At 40.9% G+C, this 15,320-nt stretch overlaps 2 protein-coding genes across 3 annotated transcripts in view; one reads left to right on the forward strand and one right to left on the reverse strand.

Moving 5' to 3' along the window:
* The window catches only part of DNASE2B (deoxyribonuclease 2 beta), a 30,987-nt gene that overhangs the window by 8,656 nt on the left and 7,011 nt on the right, over positions 1 to 15,320 (reverse strand). The window contains exons 3-4 of one of the 2 annotated variants that reach the window (XM_053985158.1): positions 3,251 to 3,394; positions 569 to 884 (exon numbers count right to left, since the gene is read on the reverse strand). In XM_053985158.1, coding sequence (XP_053841133.1) covers positions 569 to 681 — 113 coding nt within the window. In that variant the 5' untranslated portion in view covers positions 682 to 884; positions 3,251 to 3,394. Of the gene's footprint in view, positions 1 to 568; positions 885 to 3,250; positions 3,395 to 15,320 lie in introns of those variants that run through there. The other variant, XM_053985159.1, reaches the window with a different exon arrangement.
* Positions 833 to 10,129, forward strand: LOC128811217 (uricase-like). The gene is made up of 8 exons (XM_053984643.1): positions 833 to 844; positions 1,933 to 2,262; positions 3,026 to 3,142; positions 3,271 to 3,349; positions 6,534 to 6,720; positions 7,211 to 7,334; positions 7,662 to 7,745; positions 8,496 to 10,129. Exons 1-8 carry the CDS (start codon positions 833 to 835, stop codon positions 8,631 to 8,633), a joined length of 1,071 nt encoding a protein of 356 aa, XP_053840618.1. The 3' UTR covers positions 8,634 to 10,129.

The raw sequence follows: 15,320 nt of genomic DNA on the forward strand, positions 1-15,320 counted from the left end.
CTGGCAGTGGGATGGCACGGGCAGCACCGCGACGGCAGCTCCGGGCACGGAGCGACTTCTGCTCCAGTCACAGGGCACAGGCGGCTCGGCTGCCCCTCAGCGCCCCTCAGCAAGGGCCCGAGGCCCCGCGCTGCTGCTCAGAACCAGCCGAAGGGACTCGCGGGGCCCTCCCCGCCCGTGGTGCCCGGGCCAGCCGAGCCGTGCGCTGGAGCCCGGGCCCGGCCGTGGCCCCGGGGCTGCCGCTGGCGAGCGCAGCCTTGGCACCCCAACACAGGTTACGCTCCCTTTGATCATGAGACATGAACGCTGCGTAAAACCGTGATTATTTGATTGTTCTGCAGTTAGTCATGATGCAGCACAGTGGTTGATTCAGGGAAATGAAATCAGATTTCAGAAACTTATCCTAGGTTTTTCAAACGCAGCACTCCGCCACTACTCTCATGCCAACAGCGCTGAACCAGCGATTGCCTTTGCGTTGCTTCTCGGTGACCCACCCACTTCCCGCGGTTTAATCTCAATGTATTTATTTGCTCTCCCAGCGTTTCTCCCCTGCACGGTATTTACTCACCAATCCACCGTCTCCCCGTCTTCATTCCTGCAGGAAAGCTCGGCGGCCCACAGGGGCACGAGGGAGAGAAGTAAGAGCAGAGCAGGGTGGCTCCAAGCAGATCCCGCAGGCATTTTGGTTTCCCGGCTGCGCAGGGCGAGCCGCGAGCGGCTCTAAAAGGAGAAGTTGTGCTGCGAGAGCTGTCAGCTCCTGCCCACGGAGCAGGGAGCGCACCCCGGCACGGCGCAGCCGGCCTGGGCAAGCGGGTTCCACAGCGGGCAGGCCATGGCCAGCGCGGCAAGGGCTCCTGGGAGCCGCCGGAAAATGCTCGCGATTTCTTTGGGAACAAAATGACAGTTGACAAGTTATGTTTTTGACAAAAAACAGAAAAAAATGTTTTGGCTGTTTAGAATATTCATTATATTCTGCTTTAAAAAAGCTCCAACCTGCAGATACCGAAACCCTTTTTGTTTTCTTTTCAGTTCTCCGTGACTGCCGTACAATTTTTTCACAACTATCTGAAAAAAACCCTGGTGTTCAGACAAGCAAAACATCATTTCCCCTCACTACTTCTCCGCCCAGCCCTTGCCCCGCGGCCGCAGAAAGGGCTCCCGGTCAGCGCCGCACCCTGCCCGATGCGCTGGGCACCTTCAGTCACCCTGGGCACCTTCAGTCACCCCTGGGGACTGAGCCCTTAGGGACTGAGCCGGAGAAATGCTCTGATCTCTGAACCAAATGAATTTACTTACAATTAGCTAAGGCTTTCTTCAACTATTTTTAAAGTGCATTTACATTTCTCTTAGGAACAAACATGTCTGAATTAAGCGATTTCACATCTGATAATCTTTTAGCAACTCACACATAAAAAGCTTCAATTTATATTTTGGTGTGGAAAATGGTCTTTCTCTATTCTCATTATGTCTACATGAAAAGGGGCTGATTTGCATTAAAAGTTGTTGATATGGAGTATGGGATATTTCAGCCTCATGGAAAGTCTAGTGCAATGAGCTCTGGATGTTTTAGCACAACAGAAATCCTCACACCCTTTGCAGCATTTTGTGACCTTGCTATTACAGCCTCTCCAACACTGTAAGAGATGTGTAAATGGGGTGTGTTCGACAGAAGCAGGGTAAAACTTAGTAATAGGGCTTAATGCAAACAAATGATCCCAGAGAAGAGACTCAGTGAAAGTCTACATAGTCAGGACTAATCCACAGATGACAAATGAGAGACTAGTTCACTGTAACTCCTGTTCTATAATCTCTCTCCCAGAAATTTTTAAAATTTTATCACAGCTGCTACTAATACAATAACAGTCTCCTAAAGCATTTTTTCTTCCCATCAAGACTCTGAAATTTATAATGAAAATATTCTCATTATCACAGGTAACTACAAAAATAAAGGCCATAAGCCCTGTTTCACTGACACTGTGGCATGACAGCATAACTCAGGCTTCCACTGCATTTCTTTACTACTGGTATGTGTTTTCTTTGCAGATCAAGGACCTTGAAGTCCTCAACTGTGAATATGGCAAAAATTCAATTAAGTTCCTTCGCCTCCATAGAGAGGGAAAGAAGCATTTCGTTAAAGAAGTGGAAGTGTGTACGCATCTCCGGCTGACTTCTCCTCAGGAGTACCTGGAAGGAAACAATTCTCTTGTGATACCTACAGACACCATAAAGAATATTGTCCTTGTGTTGGCCAAAAAAAATGGGGTATTTTTAAACATTTTTTAACTAGCCTTGCTGTTTCTTACAACTTCATTTGGAACTATTGGTTATACTAACTTTTTATTTTCAAATTTGCATATCAGATCAGTACCAAAGTAATTTTCAGTGATTTTAGTTTTCCTCCTCCACTGCTTGTGCTGTGAACTCTTTCTTATTTTTTCAAAGCCTTTTTTTCTTAAGAGCTAGCACTGTTTTGTGTGGATTTGTCATATAAAAGCCATCTTTTTTTTTTAATTTAATAGCCCATAATCCCACATTATTCCTATATAGTATTTTTAAACAGAAGGTCTCAAAGTGTGAGACTCCTCTTAATTCTTCTGTGTTTTTACTGCCATCAATTGCATGTATCATAATGACAATCCGTAGCACTCAATTTCTCCATAATGAAATCCCATCTTTAGCCTGTAAAACTTAATTAGAATATCACCATATCAATCAGAATAATCGTGTAAATTATTATTTCAGCATTATATCCTCAAAGCATAAGACTCCTGCAGCAGTTTCTGTCAGTCCAAGGACTGCAGCTCACTGTACCACAGAATGGAAGATTTTTGACACAACTGTAGCTGCTATTTGCAGCATATGCTCCAAGCTGGTCAAATGACTGGGCACAGAGAGCCAAGCTAGCTATAAGAGAAATGTGTTTTTAATCACTCTGATTCTTCCCAAATACTTACAACAACCAGAAAGATCTACTTTTGTACATGAGGTAATTGCTTCTTTCTAATAATACTGTTTGCTGCCTTAGATCTCAAGTTTAGAACAATTTGCTATAGATATCTGCAATCACTTCATGACAACATTTTGCCAAGTGGCGTACGTCAAAACCTACGTTCAAGAAGTACCATGGCAACGTCTACATGAGGTATCTAAAATACTAATACATTCCATTTGTTTATGCTGTAGTCATGCCTCACTCTCTTAGCTCCTGTTTTCAAATTAACATAATAATATTTACGGCACTTTTACTTACATGCCTGCTCTAAATTGCAGGATGGTGTTCCCCACATCCACTCATTCATATGTGTTCCTGATGGGATCCGCTTTTGTGAAGCTGAGCAGTGCCGGAATGGTGAGAAAAGAATTGGCAACGTCCCCTACTTCTCTGTAAATATTTCTGCCAATGAGAGATGAAGATGGCTTTAGAGATAGCTACAGGTGTTACAGGGCTTAGGGCACAGCCAGACTAGTCCAGAGGTCTAAACCAAAGAATATTTTTAGAGTGTAATTTTGAAGTTCTTGATCTCTGAGACATGGCTGAAGAACTGACACAGCTCACATTTGTATGTATAGCCCAAACATGGAATAGTTACAACAGCACATCCAGCAGAACTGTTACATCTTGCCACAGGATTTAACAGCCTTCCGAGAACAGGCTTTTCTCCCTTATACTTTATGCTTATACCTTATACTACAACCTGCAGTCTCCTATGATCCTTACCTGATACCATACTGCTGCAGGCTAATTGCCTTGTTTGCAGTAATTTTCAAACTCCCGTCTACATGCTCTGATTTTATTTCTAAGAAAACAATTTCATTGCTGCAAGCCAGACTAGCTTGAACATGGTGTGCACTCTGGTCTATATGTGAACCATTTTTCACATGAAAATACTTCAGTATGCTCAGTGTTTTTGCAAACCATGCATAAACAAAGCAGAATTTGGCTTGACCAAGAGTTCTGTGATACTTAAAAGACAGGCTTTCAAGTTCAGCTGTCTGTCCATGAATTGACATTCCAAAGGGAGTGTAAAGATTATCTCTACTGTTGTGAGCTATAGCTCACAACAAAGGCCCGAGTTCAGTCTCACTGTGATGGTGTTTTGTTTAACGCATCTCCCTGATTACTGGGAACCAAGCTGAGGCCACTGTATCATTTCACACAATGGCTTTAGAGGGTTTAGGCATTAGTTCAGTACCTATCTATACTACATTAATGTAACTTAGAACTATTTCCCATCCTATCCAGAACCAGTAGCAAGACCAGTTTCACTTGCAGACAGGACACAAGTTTTGAAAGGTGCATCTGAGCACTGTTCCTGTGTTCCTGCTGAAAGAACACAGAAAGCCTGTACAAGTCTCCAGTGCCTCTTGGCCTCCTCATCTTTTTTTCATGTTTCTAGTATTGTTAACTACTGCTGTACTTTTGGCAGCCTCAGTAGTATTGACTGTATTTTCTTGAAAATGTTAAAAAAGACACCTGAATTTAAAAAAAAAAAAAAAAAAGAAACAAAAAGAGTCTATACTTTTTTTTGAAAAGCTGCTGCTCTTAATGTAGATTGTATTAAATTTTTCATCATCATGAAAATTTAACAAGCAATTCTGCAACTTCAGATTCTACACAAACAGAAAGCTTTTATGGCTTACTGAAGAAACCACCTTTCCTTCTTAGACATCCCTTCATGTAGCCCTTTAGTTGTTTCTTTAGAATTCCCTGCCTAGGTGAACAATAACCAAAGTGAAGATTTTCAAATCACTATTATTTTTCTTCTAAGAGAATGCTCTGTATATTTAGCATCCTCCTATGCACCTATTAGCCAGACATGGGAGTTAATTTCTCAGTTAATCCTATTGTTTAACAATTTTCTTATAATGAAAAAAAAAAAACAAACCCTAGTGAGGTTTAATAGAATTATGTTTTGCCATTGTATCAGCTGATAAAAGGCTCAGAGTTTTTTGGAAACTCAAAACATTGTAAGTAACTTAACAGAATTAAAATTTGTCAACTGAAGACAGCACAAGCACAAAGCCTCCTGAAAGCACAGCATGAGCTGTTCACCTTGGAAACTCTCCCTGGGTGCTGTCTCCTTTGGAGCGAGTCTCAGGTTGATTGCTGCACAGTCAGCCAGCCTTTCAGTCAATCTTTTGTTGCAAGGAGCTCTTTCAAATAAGGCTAAGTATTTGAATATAAGATAAATATCTCTCCAGGTTCACTGAGAGTACCTGCACTACATTAATACCTGTGTGTCACAGTCTTATACCCAAGTAATGAATTATTCAAGATCAGTACAAACTCCAGAATATCCTGTCCAAGGTCAGTCTCTTCTTTACATTTTTTTACAGCTTTAGTAAATAACAGGGGGACATAGGCAGAATGATAGATACACCTCCTTAGACTCATTCAAAAACAATAATGAATGTAAACAAGAAAATAAATAGATAAGATACAGTGTCAATAATATCCACTCAGAGAACAGTTTAAAAACACCCAAACCTATAAATAACCATGCAATATAGAAATGCTTACCACAGTAGAATTATTTCCAGTATAAATTCCTTCAAAGACATCATTTAAAGACAAAATTTGTCAGTCTTCCAAATTAAAGGCAGGATTACTAAGCACTTGACATATTCAAGGATGAATTTTGAACTAGCTAGTGTGAGCACCAAGAGCAGCACAAAACCAGCAGCTTGGGCTTCAGCCCCTGATTATTTGCACAGGCCCTGAATAAGCCTGCATGCCATGAAGTTTCTCTTTTCTGAATAAACTTTTTTGGCAGCTCTGGTCAGTGAAATTTTCAGTTACCATCTTAGTGTGCTCTAAATGACTGCTTGAAATTGAAATAGCTGCTGTTCAAAAGGTGTCAGCAGAAAAAATTCAGGTCACAACTGCTTGGTGTTTAGAAGACAATGATCCACCCATGCAGCAGTGATCCTCGACAGCTCATTTTATAAATAGTGGCTAAGAGCAAAGCCACTGACAGTTTGAACCTGTGGGTGGCATCTGTATCAGTGCCAGCTCCTGCTCATTAGCTGAACTGCAGGGATTTGCATTGGCTCCTGGCTCTCTTTCTCAGAGATGCAAAACTCCCATCAGGATGGGTATCTAAAGCAAATTACTGACTGAGGCTCTGCCTTTATACAGAGAATTTTTATATTTGTCTGTGTTCTTGGAAAAGGCCCCACACCTCTTGCTGTGCATCACAGCACTGGTAGCCTATTTCACTTCCCTTTAGAGCCATTCCTAAATTGACATCTGCCATGAGCCAACCCAACACGTCCCAGTTACAAGAGAGATAAAAAAGTCTATCCTCAGTTTTCCTTAACTGCAGATCACTTGATGGGATTCTCCATTTTCTAGATTGAGCCCGACTTCAGTAGTTTCTGTCTTGTTTCTTACCTTTCTGCCATTATCAGTGTGCAGAAAGTTATTGTCTGCTTTCTGGCTCTGGAGCTATCAATGCAAGTGTGCAACAACCCAAAGGTTTCCTTCTTTGTGTGAAAAGAAGCTCATATTTTCTTGTAATTTTCAATCACAGGTCCTCTGATTGTCTTTGCTGGAATTAAGGACCTGAAACTTATGAAGACAACACAATCTGGATTTGAAGGCTTCTATAAGAATGAACACACCACACTTCCTGAAAGGCATGACAGGATTCTTTGTGGAGAGCTCTTCTGCAAATGGTCATACGGCGAATGCAAGGATTTTGACTTTGACTGCATATGGTATATGTTATATCAAGTAATATTAATTTCCCAATCTATACTCACCAAGTCCCTCTATACAAGACAGAAGGTCTAAGGGCCAGATCCACAGCTGCTGTGCACCAGCCACTCACAGGTCTCAGTGGCAGCACTAAGCTCTTGTTATGAGGGGTGAGAGGCATGTCTTAGGGGTACTTCTCTCTCGAAGGGTACATCATTGAACAGGATTCAAACAAACAGTTCAGTGTTCAGAACACTTCAGGAGAATAAAATAACTGATCTGTTAAATAGTTTTAACAAAACCTATTTGTGAATTATATATCTGTCAGGGGTGGGGAGAGGAAACAGAATTTGGGTGAAAGGACAAATTGTTCTTCCATAAAATGCCATGGGCTATATATTTGTCAGAAAAGACATGCAAAATATGAACAAAAACCACCCCACAGCAGAGCATTACAGATCTAAGCAGACAGCTGATACAAGGTTTTGTAAGAACCTGTGTTACCTCTAGGAAGAAAATCCGTGAATGCATCCTTGAAGCCTTTGCCGGACCACCTGACTGTGGGGAATATTCACCCTCTTACCAGAAAACTATCAACTGTATCCAGATGCTTGTCCTTTCCAGAGTGTCACAGGTATCTTCTTTCCTCCTAATGATATTTTACTTCAACAATAGTGAATGTCAATTGCACCACTGAGAAGACCAACATGAGACTGTTATTTCCTTTGTCAGGTCTAAGACTGGAAGCTCCCCAGCTGGGAACACAATGGGGGAGAACATCACTCAGTTCTTGGCAGCACTTGAATAAAAGTGGAAGGCGTACACATGTTCACTAGATTGCCTTTGATCAACTGTATTGGGGGGGTGGCATTGCTCTTTTTTACACAGAGTGAAAAGCCTGCCAGGCTGTTGACTGAAAAGGTGCCCTAATTCATTGTCTCATCCATTTTCATGGTTTCAGGTACAGGTCATAGAAGTCGTCTTGAACAACACTTTTTATAACGTTGTAGACATGAAGAATCTAGGCTTGACCAATGACAAAGAAGTAAGTAAATGCTTCAAATACAACTTGACTGCCCTCTTTAGAAATACTCAGCCTCAAAGCATAGCAGCAGTTCTACATAAAACAGAGTTAAAGCAACCAAACTTTCTCCCAGCCCCAGTAAAAACTCCACATTACCTCTAAAAAATGCTTAAACTGATTGCAAAAGGAGGATAAATAATTACCTTCTTGTGTTATTGATAAAAGCTAAAGGTCAAGTGGAATATTTTGGACATCAAAAGGATCTGTAACAGAAACTGTCTGAAAAATTCTTCCTGTTTTCTCCACTGAATTTGACTCTCGATTATAATGTCAACCTGTGCATTTTACCCAAGCAGAATGCACTGTGGCATCCCAGATTGGTCCAACAGTGGATGAGGTACAAGCCTGGGATCAGGCAGAGGGCAAGAGATAGCTGCCAGCTAGGTCCAGCTGAAAGTCTGTTATGTTATGCTCACATGAAAGAGAAAAACTGGGCTATTCCATTGACATTAATGGTCTGTAGTCTGTTTATGCTCTAGTCTCTCTCCAAAGTCTTGTGATTCTGCTACTGTGCTCTCCTATCCTTTCCCTCCTTCAGGTAGACATTATAGATCCACTTTTACTTGTGATAATGTTAGCATCTACCACTGATGTTCATAAGAGAGAGAAAGGGTCTGGGCATGATTTTATTAAGGAGGTGAATAGCCAGATTTTCTGCTGGCATCTCCCTGTCTCAAACATAACCTTTGTGTTTGTGCTCATCTCCCTCAGGTTTTGATTCCAGTGGAAGCTCCTTATGGCTCCTGTGCTTGCACACTTGGCCGGAAGAAGTTTTTTGAAGCACAAGGCCACATGCTGAGAGATGAGAGGAGATCTCAGTTTGGAGTGGCAGCTGCCCAGGGAAACTAAACCTCTTGGCTCTACTCAACCTTCCTGATAAACTTAATAGCATGGCTTTCCTATCAATGTTTACTCCTTATTGTCCTCTTCCATTGCTGACTACTTTTCCCTCTGTGAACTCCTGAACATGGGATTTATGAAGGACCCTCAGGAAATCAGAAATCCAAGTCTGTCCCTGAATTTCAGTGTGATTTGCAGACTGAAGTGCCCTAAGCTCTTTGGAAAATCCCAGCTGGAAACATTAGAGTAAATTAATTTTTAAACTAGCTATTCCCAGACCTTTTAATGAAACAATTAATTTGATGTCTGTAATATGTTTTTGACATGTAAAATCAGGAAATCTCTATATTCTCTTTATTTGTATTTCTTCAGTAAAATGAATATACAGGCATAAGACCTCCTACTTCATTGACATAACCTGTCATGACCCCTTGATGCCACACTGATCTACAGAGCTGAGGTTCTGACCCAGTGACTGAACAGGGAATCAGTCAGAAACAGGATTTCTTTAAGCAGGAAATGAGAGAAAGAAAAAAAAAAAAACCTATCTCTTGTATCTCCTTTGTGGTGTGAATAGTTATAGCTGTTGACTACTTTCTCTGCATGTGTTCTGACTGAATGACTGCTTCTGCTACTCATCAGACTATAGTTACTATAGTACTTTTACATTAATTACTGAGGTGATTTGAGGGTTTGGGCTATCTCTGTCGGCTTAATTAAATTGTTTTCTTTAGTCTAATAATCTTATCATGACTTCTGAGCAGGCAGGAGTCAACCAATGTAGTCCTATTACATTTGAGAGGGGTAGGGAGACTAGACAGACAGGTAATGCATATTTTACTTTATTTACCCCAGGTGATAGCTTTGAACATTGAGATAAAACAATACAGTCAATGACTCTCATCTCACAAACCGTGGCTACCACATGTGCAACAGGAATCCTGCTCAGCTTCCAACAGCTTCTAACCCTTTCTCTTGTTTTCTCTGAGCGTCATTTTCACAGACTCCATATGACAGAGTACAAATCGAATAGAAGTGCCCAAAGTAACCTCTAAAAACTGCAGTTAAGTTGCTTTTGTGCCTCCTGAGTTTGGCAGACATGCAGCACTGCTCTGGGTACAATTATTAAATTCATAGGCACCAAAAATGGGGGAGATGTCCTGCTTTGTGTGACATTTGATGTGCCTTGCAAGATAGAAAATTGCCTTGATGAACAGATGCAAGAGAAGAACACTCCACCAGCCTGAGCTATCCTCTGAACAACAGGAAAATTGAGACCATGGAGTGAGGCTGTCCCAGCTATGATGGTCTCTGGTCACCAGCCAATTCTGAAAGCTTTATTTACAACACTTCTAGCTTTTCCTGGGGACATTCTTGCTTACCTTCTTAGACTGTGTTGTATTGTACTTGCAGGCTTATGTTTTGCTACTTCTGTCACTTCTAGGTGCTTTTAATTTATTAATGTATCTTTTAAAGGCAAATAAAGAGCAACATCAAAAAACAAACTAGCTTTTGACTATTTACTACTTATATATAAATGTGAACATTGTAAGTAAAAGAACTATTTTAATTAATCCAATTTCATTTCAAAAAGTGACCAATCTTCCAAATGACACTTCACTACCAATAGATGAAAAATAATCTTACTGAACATTTCAGCATTTACCTCTTTCTGAAACAAAGCAGATCTGCACAACCAACTTCCTTTCTACCTTATAAGAAATTTATTGCATTAGGCACAAGGTTTCTTTAATTACTGTTTGTGCTTCATTTGTAGCCCTGCAAGGTAGTAGTGGACTAACCTCCATGGCAGAATGAGGAGAGAATGAGCAGTGAGCAGTTGTTTACTGAGCCTTTCCTGTGGTAACAAGCACACACATACACTCGTTCAGTGTGGTTTGTATAAACCCCCACAAACAGGCAGACATTCACTGTCTTTGGAGCATCCCAGTGCAGCTCCATGCAGCACTGCAATCCTGAGTCACTTACGTGGGCAGATTGCTTCTAAAGAAAGCACTTAGGCAATCGGAAGCAGCCCCAATGTCCCATATGGCAACAAGATTAAGGTAACAGTGGCATAAATCATTCTTGAAAATGTGAGGTAGCCAGGCTCACTTGGGCCTGAAATCTGACCAAATTCCCATTGGCTTCATTAGATTCAGTCTCCATGCCGGACTTGTATTAATTTCATTAAGACAGATGGTTTTTTTAGTTCCTGTCCTAAGGAGCTATTCAAGTTGCTTACTGTGTTTTACTCAGAAGCAGCTGCAATGCTTTGCTGACGCCATCACACTTGATGGAAAATGAGCAGCAGCTAGCAGGCTGTAAAACTGCTGTTTAAAATATACCTTCTTGCTGATAACATGAACCTTGCTGGTCCTGGGCTATATCCCAGTAGTTCATAGGGGATGAAGTCTCTTACCAAGAAACAGTGTATTTCAAGTGTACAAACATATCTTTTTAGTCTTTGATTCTTTCCCATTCTGTTTCTGTTCAATTCTGATAACTGCCCAGGACAGTCCAACACAGCCTGCCTCAGCTGCTCATCATGCTCCACGCACAACCAACGTCACACAGATAAAATGTACCAGCTAAACTCATCAGCCAGTATCTAAGACGGAGAGCAGATGTCACTGTCAGGGTCAGGACAAGTCATCTGTCTTCCCTGACTGTATTATTCTATATATATTGCTACATGCTTTCCAATATATATTTAAACCTGCCAGTTTTTATTAACTATTACAGCTACTTTTTTTTCTTTCTTAAAGTTGTCTATTTCCTTTCTTATTTTAACCTTGCTTTTATCAAGAGTACATAATCCTGACCCTAAATTAAGCTGAGCTACTTAAAGTAACCAAAAAACTGTTTCTGGCTAAAAATCTCAAAATAAATACTTCTGAATTTAGAATTCCGCTATTTTTATATATACAGCAGCCAACCATATCCCTCCTAGAAAGTACACAGCTGTATCTAGAAAGGAAACATATGAAATGTTTCCAGTTAGTGGATCAAAAATGTCAACTCACATGTCAACTATAATATAAAATGTTTTCTGAGAGCTTCACCATTCATAGCAGCCTGAGAAAGACACACACAAGTACCTAAGTGCATGTATACACACACACACACACGTGTATAAAATATGTGTATAAATTACACTTACTAGATCAGCTGATGTATGATTAATCTATGGCAATCACATCAGAAGAAAACATGATCTGGGGTTAGTTCTTACTAAAACAAAAAACAACTCAAGCAATACTGGAGAGACTCAAAATTAGATAAATCAGGGGGTAAAGAAACCTTTGATTCAGAGGCAAATACAACAGAAACCAGAGTGCCTGAGTACAGTGGAGGGCTTCTGCCACTTCTCAAATGTGGCATTAGGAATGAATTTCTATATTACATCCAACTGAAAAAGACAAGAGTTCAAGCTTTAATGACCTCATACTCCTGCAATGTTTTCAAATCCTCTAGACACACATATTTCCAGGTAGGAAAGCCCAGGCAAACTGGCGTGTGTTATTTGTGCAGAAGGGAGGAGGAAATTTGAAGAGTGTCCTTGCGAAACAGGGTTGCTACACCCAGGCACACACCCATTTCCACATTTCTCTCCCCACAGTTTGGCCACCAGCTTGTGAACAACTCAGCCACAAGTTCCTTACTTTGACTTCCTCCTTCCACCATCCACTAAGACAAGACAAAGCAATGTTACTCTTGAATCTGAAAGATCAGTGCAAATTATGAGCTTTCTCTCCCTTTTCTGATAAAATTTAGCTGCTAAAATCAGAGGCATCCTTAATATAGTAAGTACCAAAGAGTGTACTCTATAGAGGGACAGCTGGATTATAGCAATCATCCAAAAAAGGGAAGAGAACATCCTGAGATGAATGTAAGTCTGCCAATGCCAAGACATTTGCTGCTGCCTTATCAGCAGATCAGCTGATAATAGAGCAGTTGTAACTGCTGACTGCTCCTTCAGCAAGGATGCTCAGGAGTGCAGCATATAAATACAACAGTGGTCTCCAGGACTCACCAGCAGCAATGAAACTCTCACATGGAGACCAACAACCACTTACAGTCTTCAAAGTGCTCCCCTGGGGCTCTGCAGGTGCCTGAGGTTGCATTTCCCAAATTTATAGTGACTACTGACCAATGATATTCTGGGAATTAGACACACATTGAAGATCCAAATGAACATCACTAAATCAACTCCCTAATTATAGGGGCTAAGCAAAAAGTAATTTAATGACCCCGTTACATTATTAAAAAGAACACAGACTTTCCCAATAGGAATGAAAGTTAATTATTAAATCAGTCTGCCCATTCTTCCAATAGAGACTGCCCCTGCCAGTAGGCTAATGACAGCCACTGTCCTCAGTACTTCCCCTGGGGAAAGTGCTGTCCAAACTGAGCAACACAGAGGTGATGGAATGGGACATGGGTGAGATCTCTTGGATGCCATCTCCAAGATGTCAATCCAAGAGATTGATCCAAGAATCTCCAAGTCTTCTCGTTTGATGAAGAAGCCAATCCATTGCCTGTGTAAATTGCCCAAAGTGAAGGAGAGAGTAAAGCAGACCCTCCTCTACAGTGCTCCACTCACCCTGCTGCTTATGAGCCAGTGATTGTTACACCCTCCAACATGCACATTTACAGTCATTTCATCTCCCACATGACTTTTGGGCCAAAAGCCATTCCTAAAAGAGAAGGAACTGCTGTTTTGACTTTGAAGTAAAAAAAACAGAATGAAGACAAAGTAAGGTAATATTTTTCTGGTCCTACTCAGACTCAGCCTTTAAATGTTCTACAATATTGCCATTTAAAAAAAGAGAAATAAATTTGCAGTGTCTGTCAGACTCACAGAAAATAAGGCACTCTGATTTTAAAACAACTGTCACTGTAACTTAAGTGTGATGGTGGAAAGAGGATTGTTGAAGACAAAAGATCAATGAAATGCTGATTTTTTTTAAAAAGGAAGAGTGAGAGGATTTGGTAGAATTTGAACATGCTGGAAAAAGCAGGGAAAAGAAGGAAGAGTTCATTTAGCAATTAATCCCTGACATTGACAGCCTAATGAGACATTTTGCCAGGGCCATTTCTAACCAGGAGTCATGCATGGGGGCCTACTCCCTTTGTTACAGCTGTTGAATCTTGTCTTGTAATTATATGGGCAAATAATCTTCTACAACCTGATCAAGTGCAGCACATTAAAACAAACTGTGACCAATAACATGTAGGGATGGGAGACAGCAGCAACAAGTCAGAACAATTTTTTCTGGGTTGAGAAAGTGATCCTGGTGGACAGGTACTGCCACAGATCCCCTACTTTGCTGACAGGTGCCTTACATGTGCTTCATGTGTGGTACTTGGCTCTGTCTGGATGCAAAGAGAACAAGCCATGTTGTGTATCCAAAGCTTGAGAGGAGAGCAACCAGAGCTGATGAACAATTCCTATATATTTCACACCCATCATACCAGAACAGACATATTGTAATGCTTTAAAATCATTTTAAAAGCATATGAAAGATTTTGATAGATATGCACTTCTGACATTAGGAGAGAGGAAGGACAGGGAAGACCTTGGCTGCAGCATGACTGTTCTTGTGCTGACTGACAGCAGGGCAGGGGAGCTCAGTGCTGCTTTATTCCTTAAAGCTGCCTCCAGGAGAAGGGCACTCTCTAAATTGTGATTCAGTGTGAAAGCCAAGACCTTCATCACACTCACCCCCTGGATCAGCTGAGCAGTCAGATGCTGGCAGCTTAACCATCACCCAGGGCACAGGCAGGGCTTTTAAGGAAGAGGGACTCTCCCAGCTGCAGGCACATAAAAGGGCATGATTTAAATTGGATTCCTGCATAGCTCTGCAACTCAGAGCTGCAGTACTGACATGGTATCCAGTAATGCCTATCAGTTGCTTCTTCATCTCAACAGCAGCTGTGTTTTCTGCAAGAGGAATGGTAGCTAAAAATAATCTGACTTTGACTTCCTCTTTTAAACCCTTCAGTCTCTTAGGAAGATTTTTTTGTTCTTCCAGAAACAGCAAAGAGAAGGTAAGAGACAAAACCAGAACAGTCAACTGCACAAAGAGAACAGCAGCATTAGAAAGCTCAGAGAACAGCAGGAAACTACAATAAAAATCAGAGACAGTAAAAAAAATTGTCACCGTTTTGACCAATATTTTCCAAATTCCCTTTTGCACTTGCAACAAGATTTCTGTTAGGCCTTTACTTGTATGACTCAGTGGTGCTGAGCAAAGGGGAAATAAAATCTGGATGTTTCTGAATCCAATTCATTTGCTCATTAAACATATTAACTGAAAGAACTTTGTTCAATAGTCATCAAATGCACTCTCATGTCTGCACAATGGAGATTTTTACTCCCTCTTGGAATAAGTATGTTTTACTTCAAATTCTGTCTTCCATAGGACCACAAAATGTAAATCTCATACCAAACACACAAATGGAGAGAAAAAAAGAATATTCCATTAATCCTTCAGTAACACAGCACTATGTATTCTCATCCAAAATAATTCAACAAATACAGTGCTGGTTAGCATGTCCAGACTGCTTTCATGATCCTTTTCAAAAACATACCTAATTCTCTATTAAAATATTTAGGAATTTCATGTATAATTTTTAAACTGCAGTCCAAAATTAGCCAGATATAGACTATAGCTCAAAATTCCCCAAGGC

This window comes from Vidua macroura, chromosome 9, assembly GCF_024509145.1.
Source record: "Vidua macroura isolate BioBank_ID:100142 chromosome 9, ASM2450914v1, whole genome shotgun sequence".
Classification (NCBI taxonomy): domain Eukaryota; kingdom Metazoa; phylum Chordata; class Aves; order Passeriformes; family Viduidae; genus Vidua; species Vidua macroura.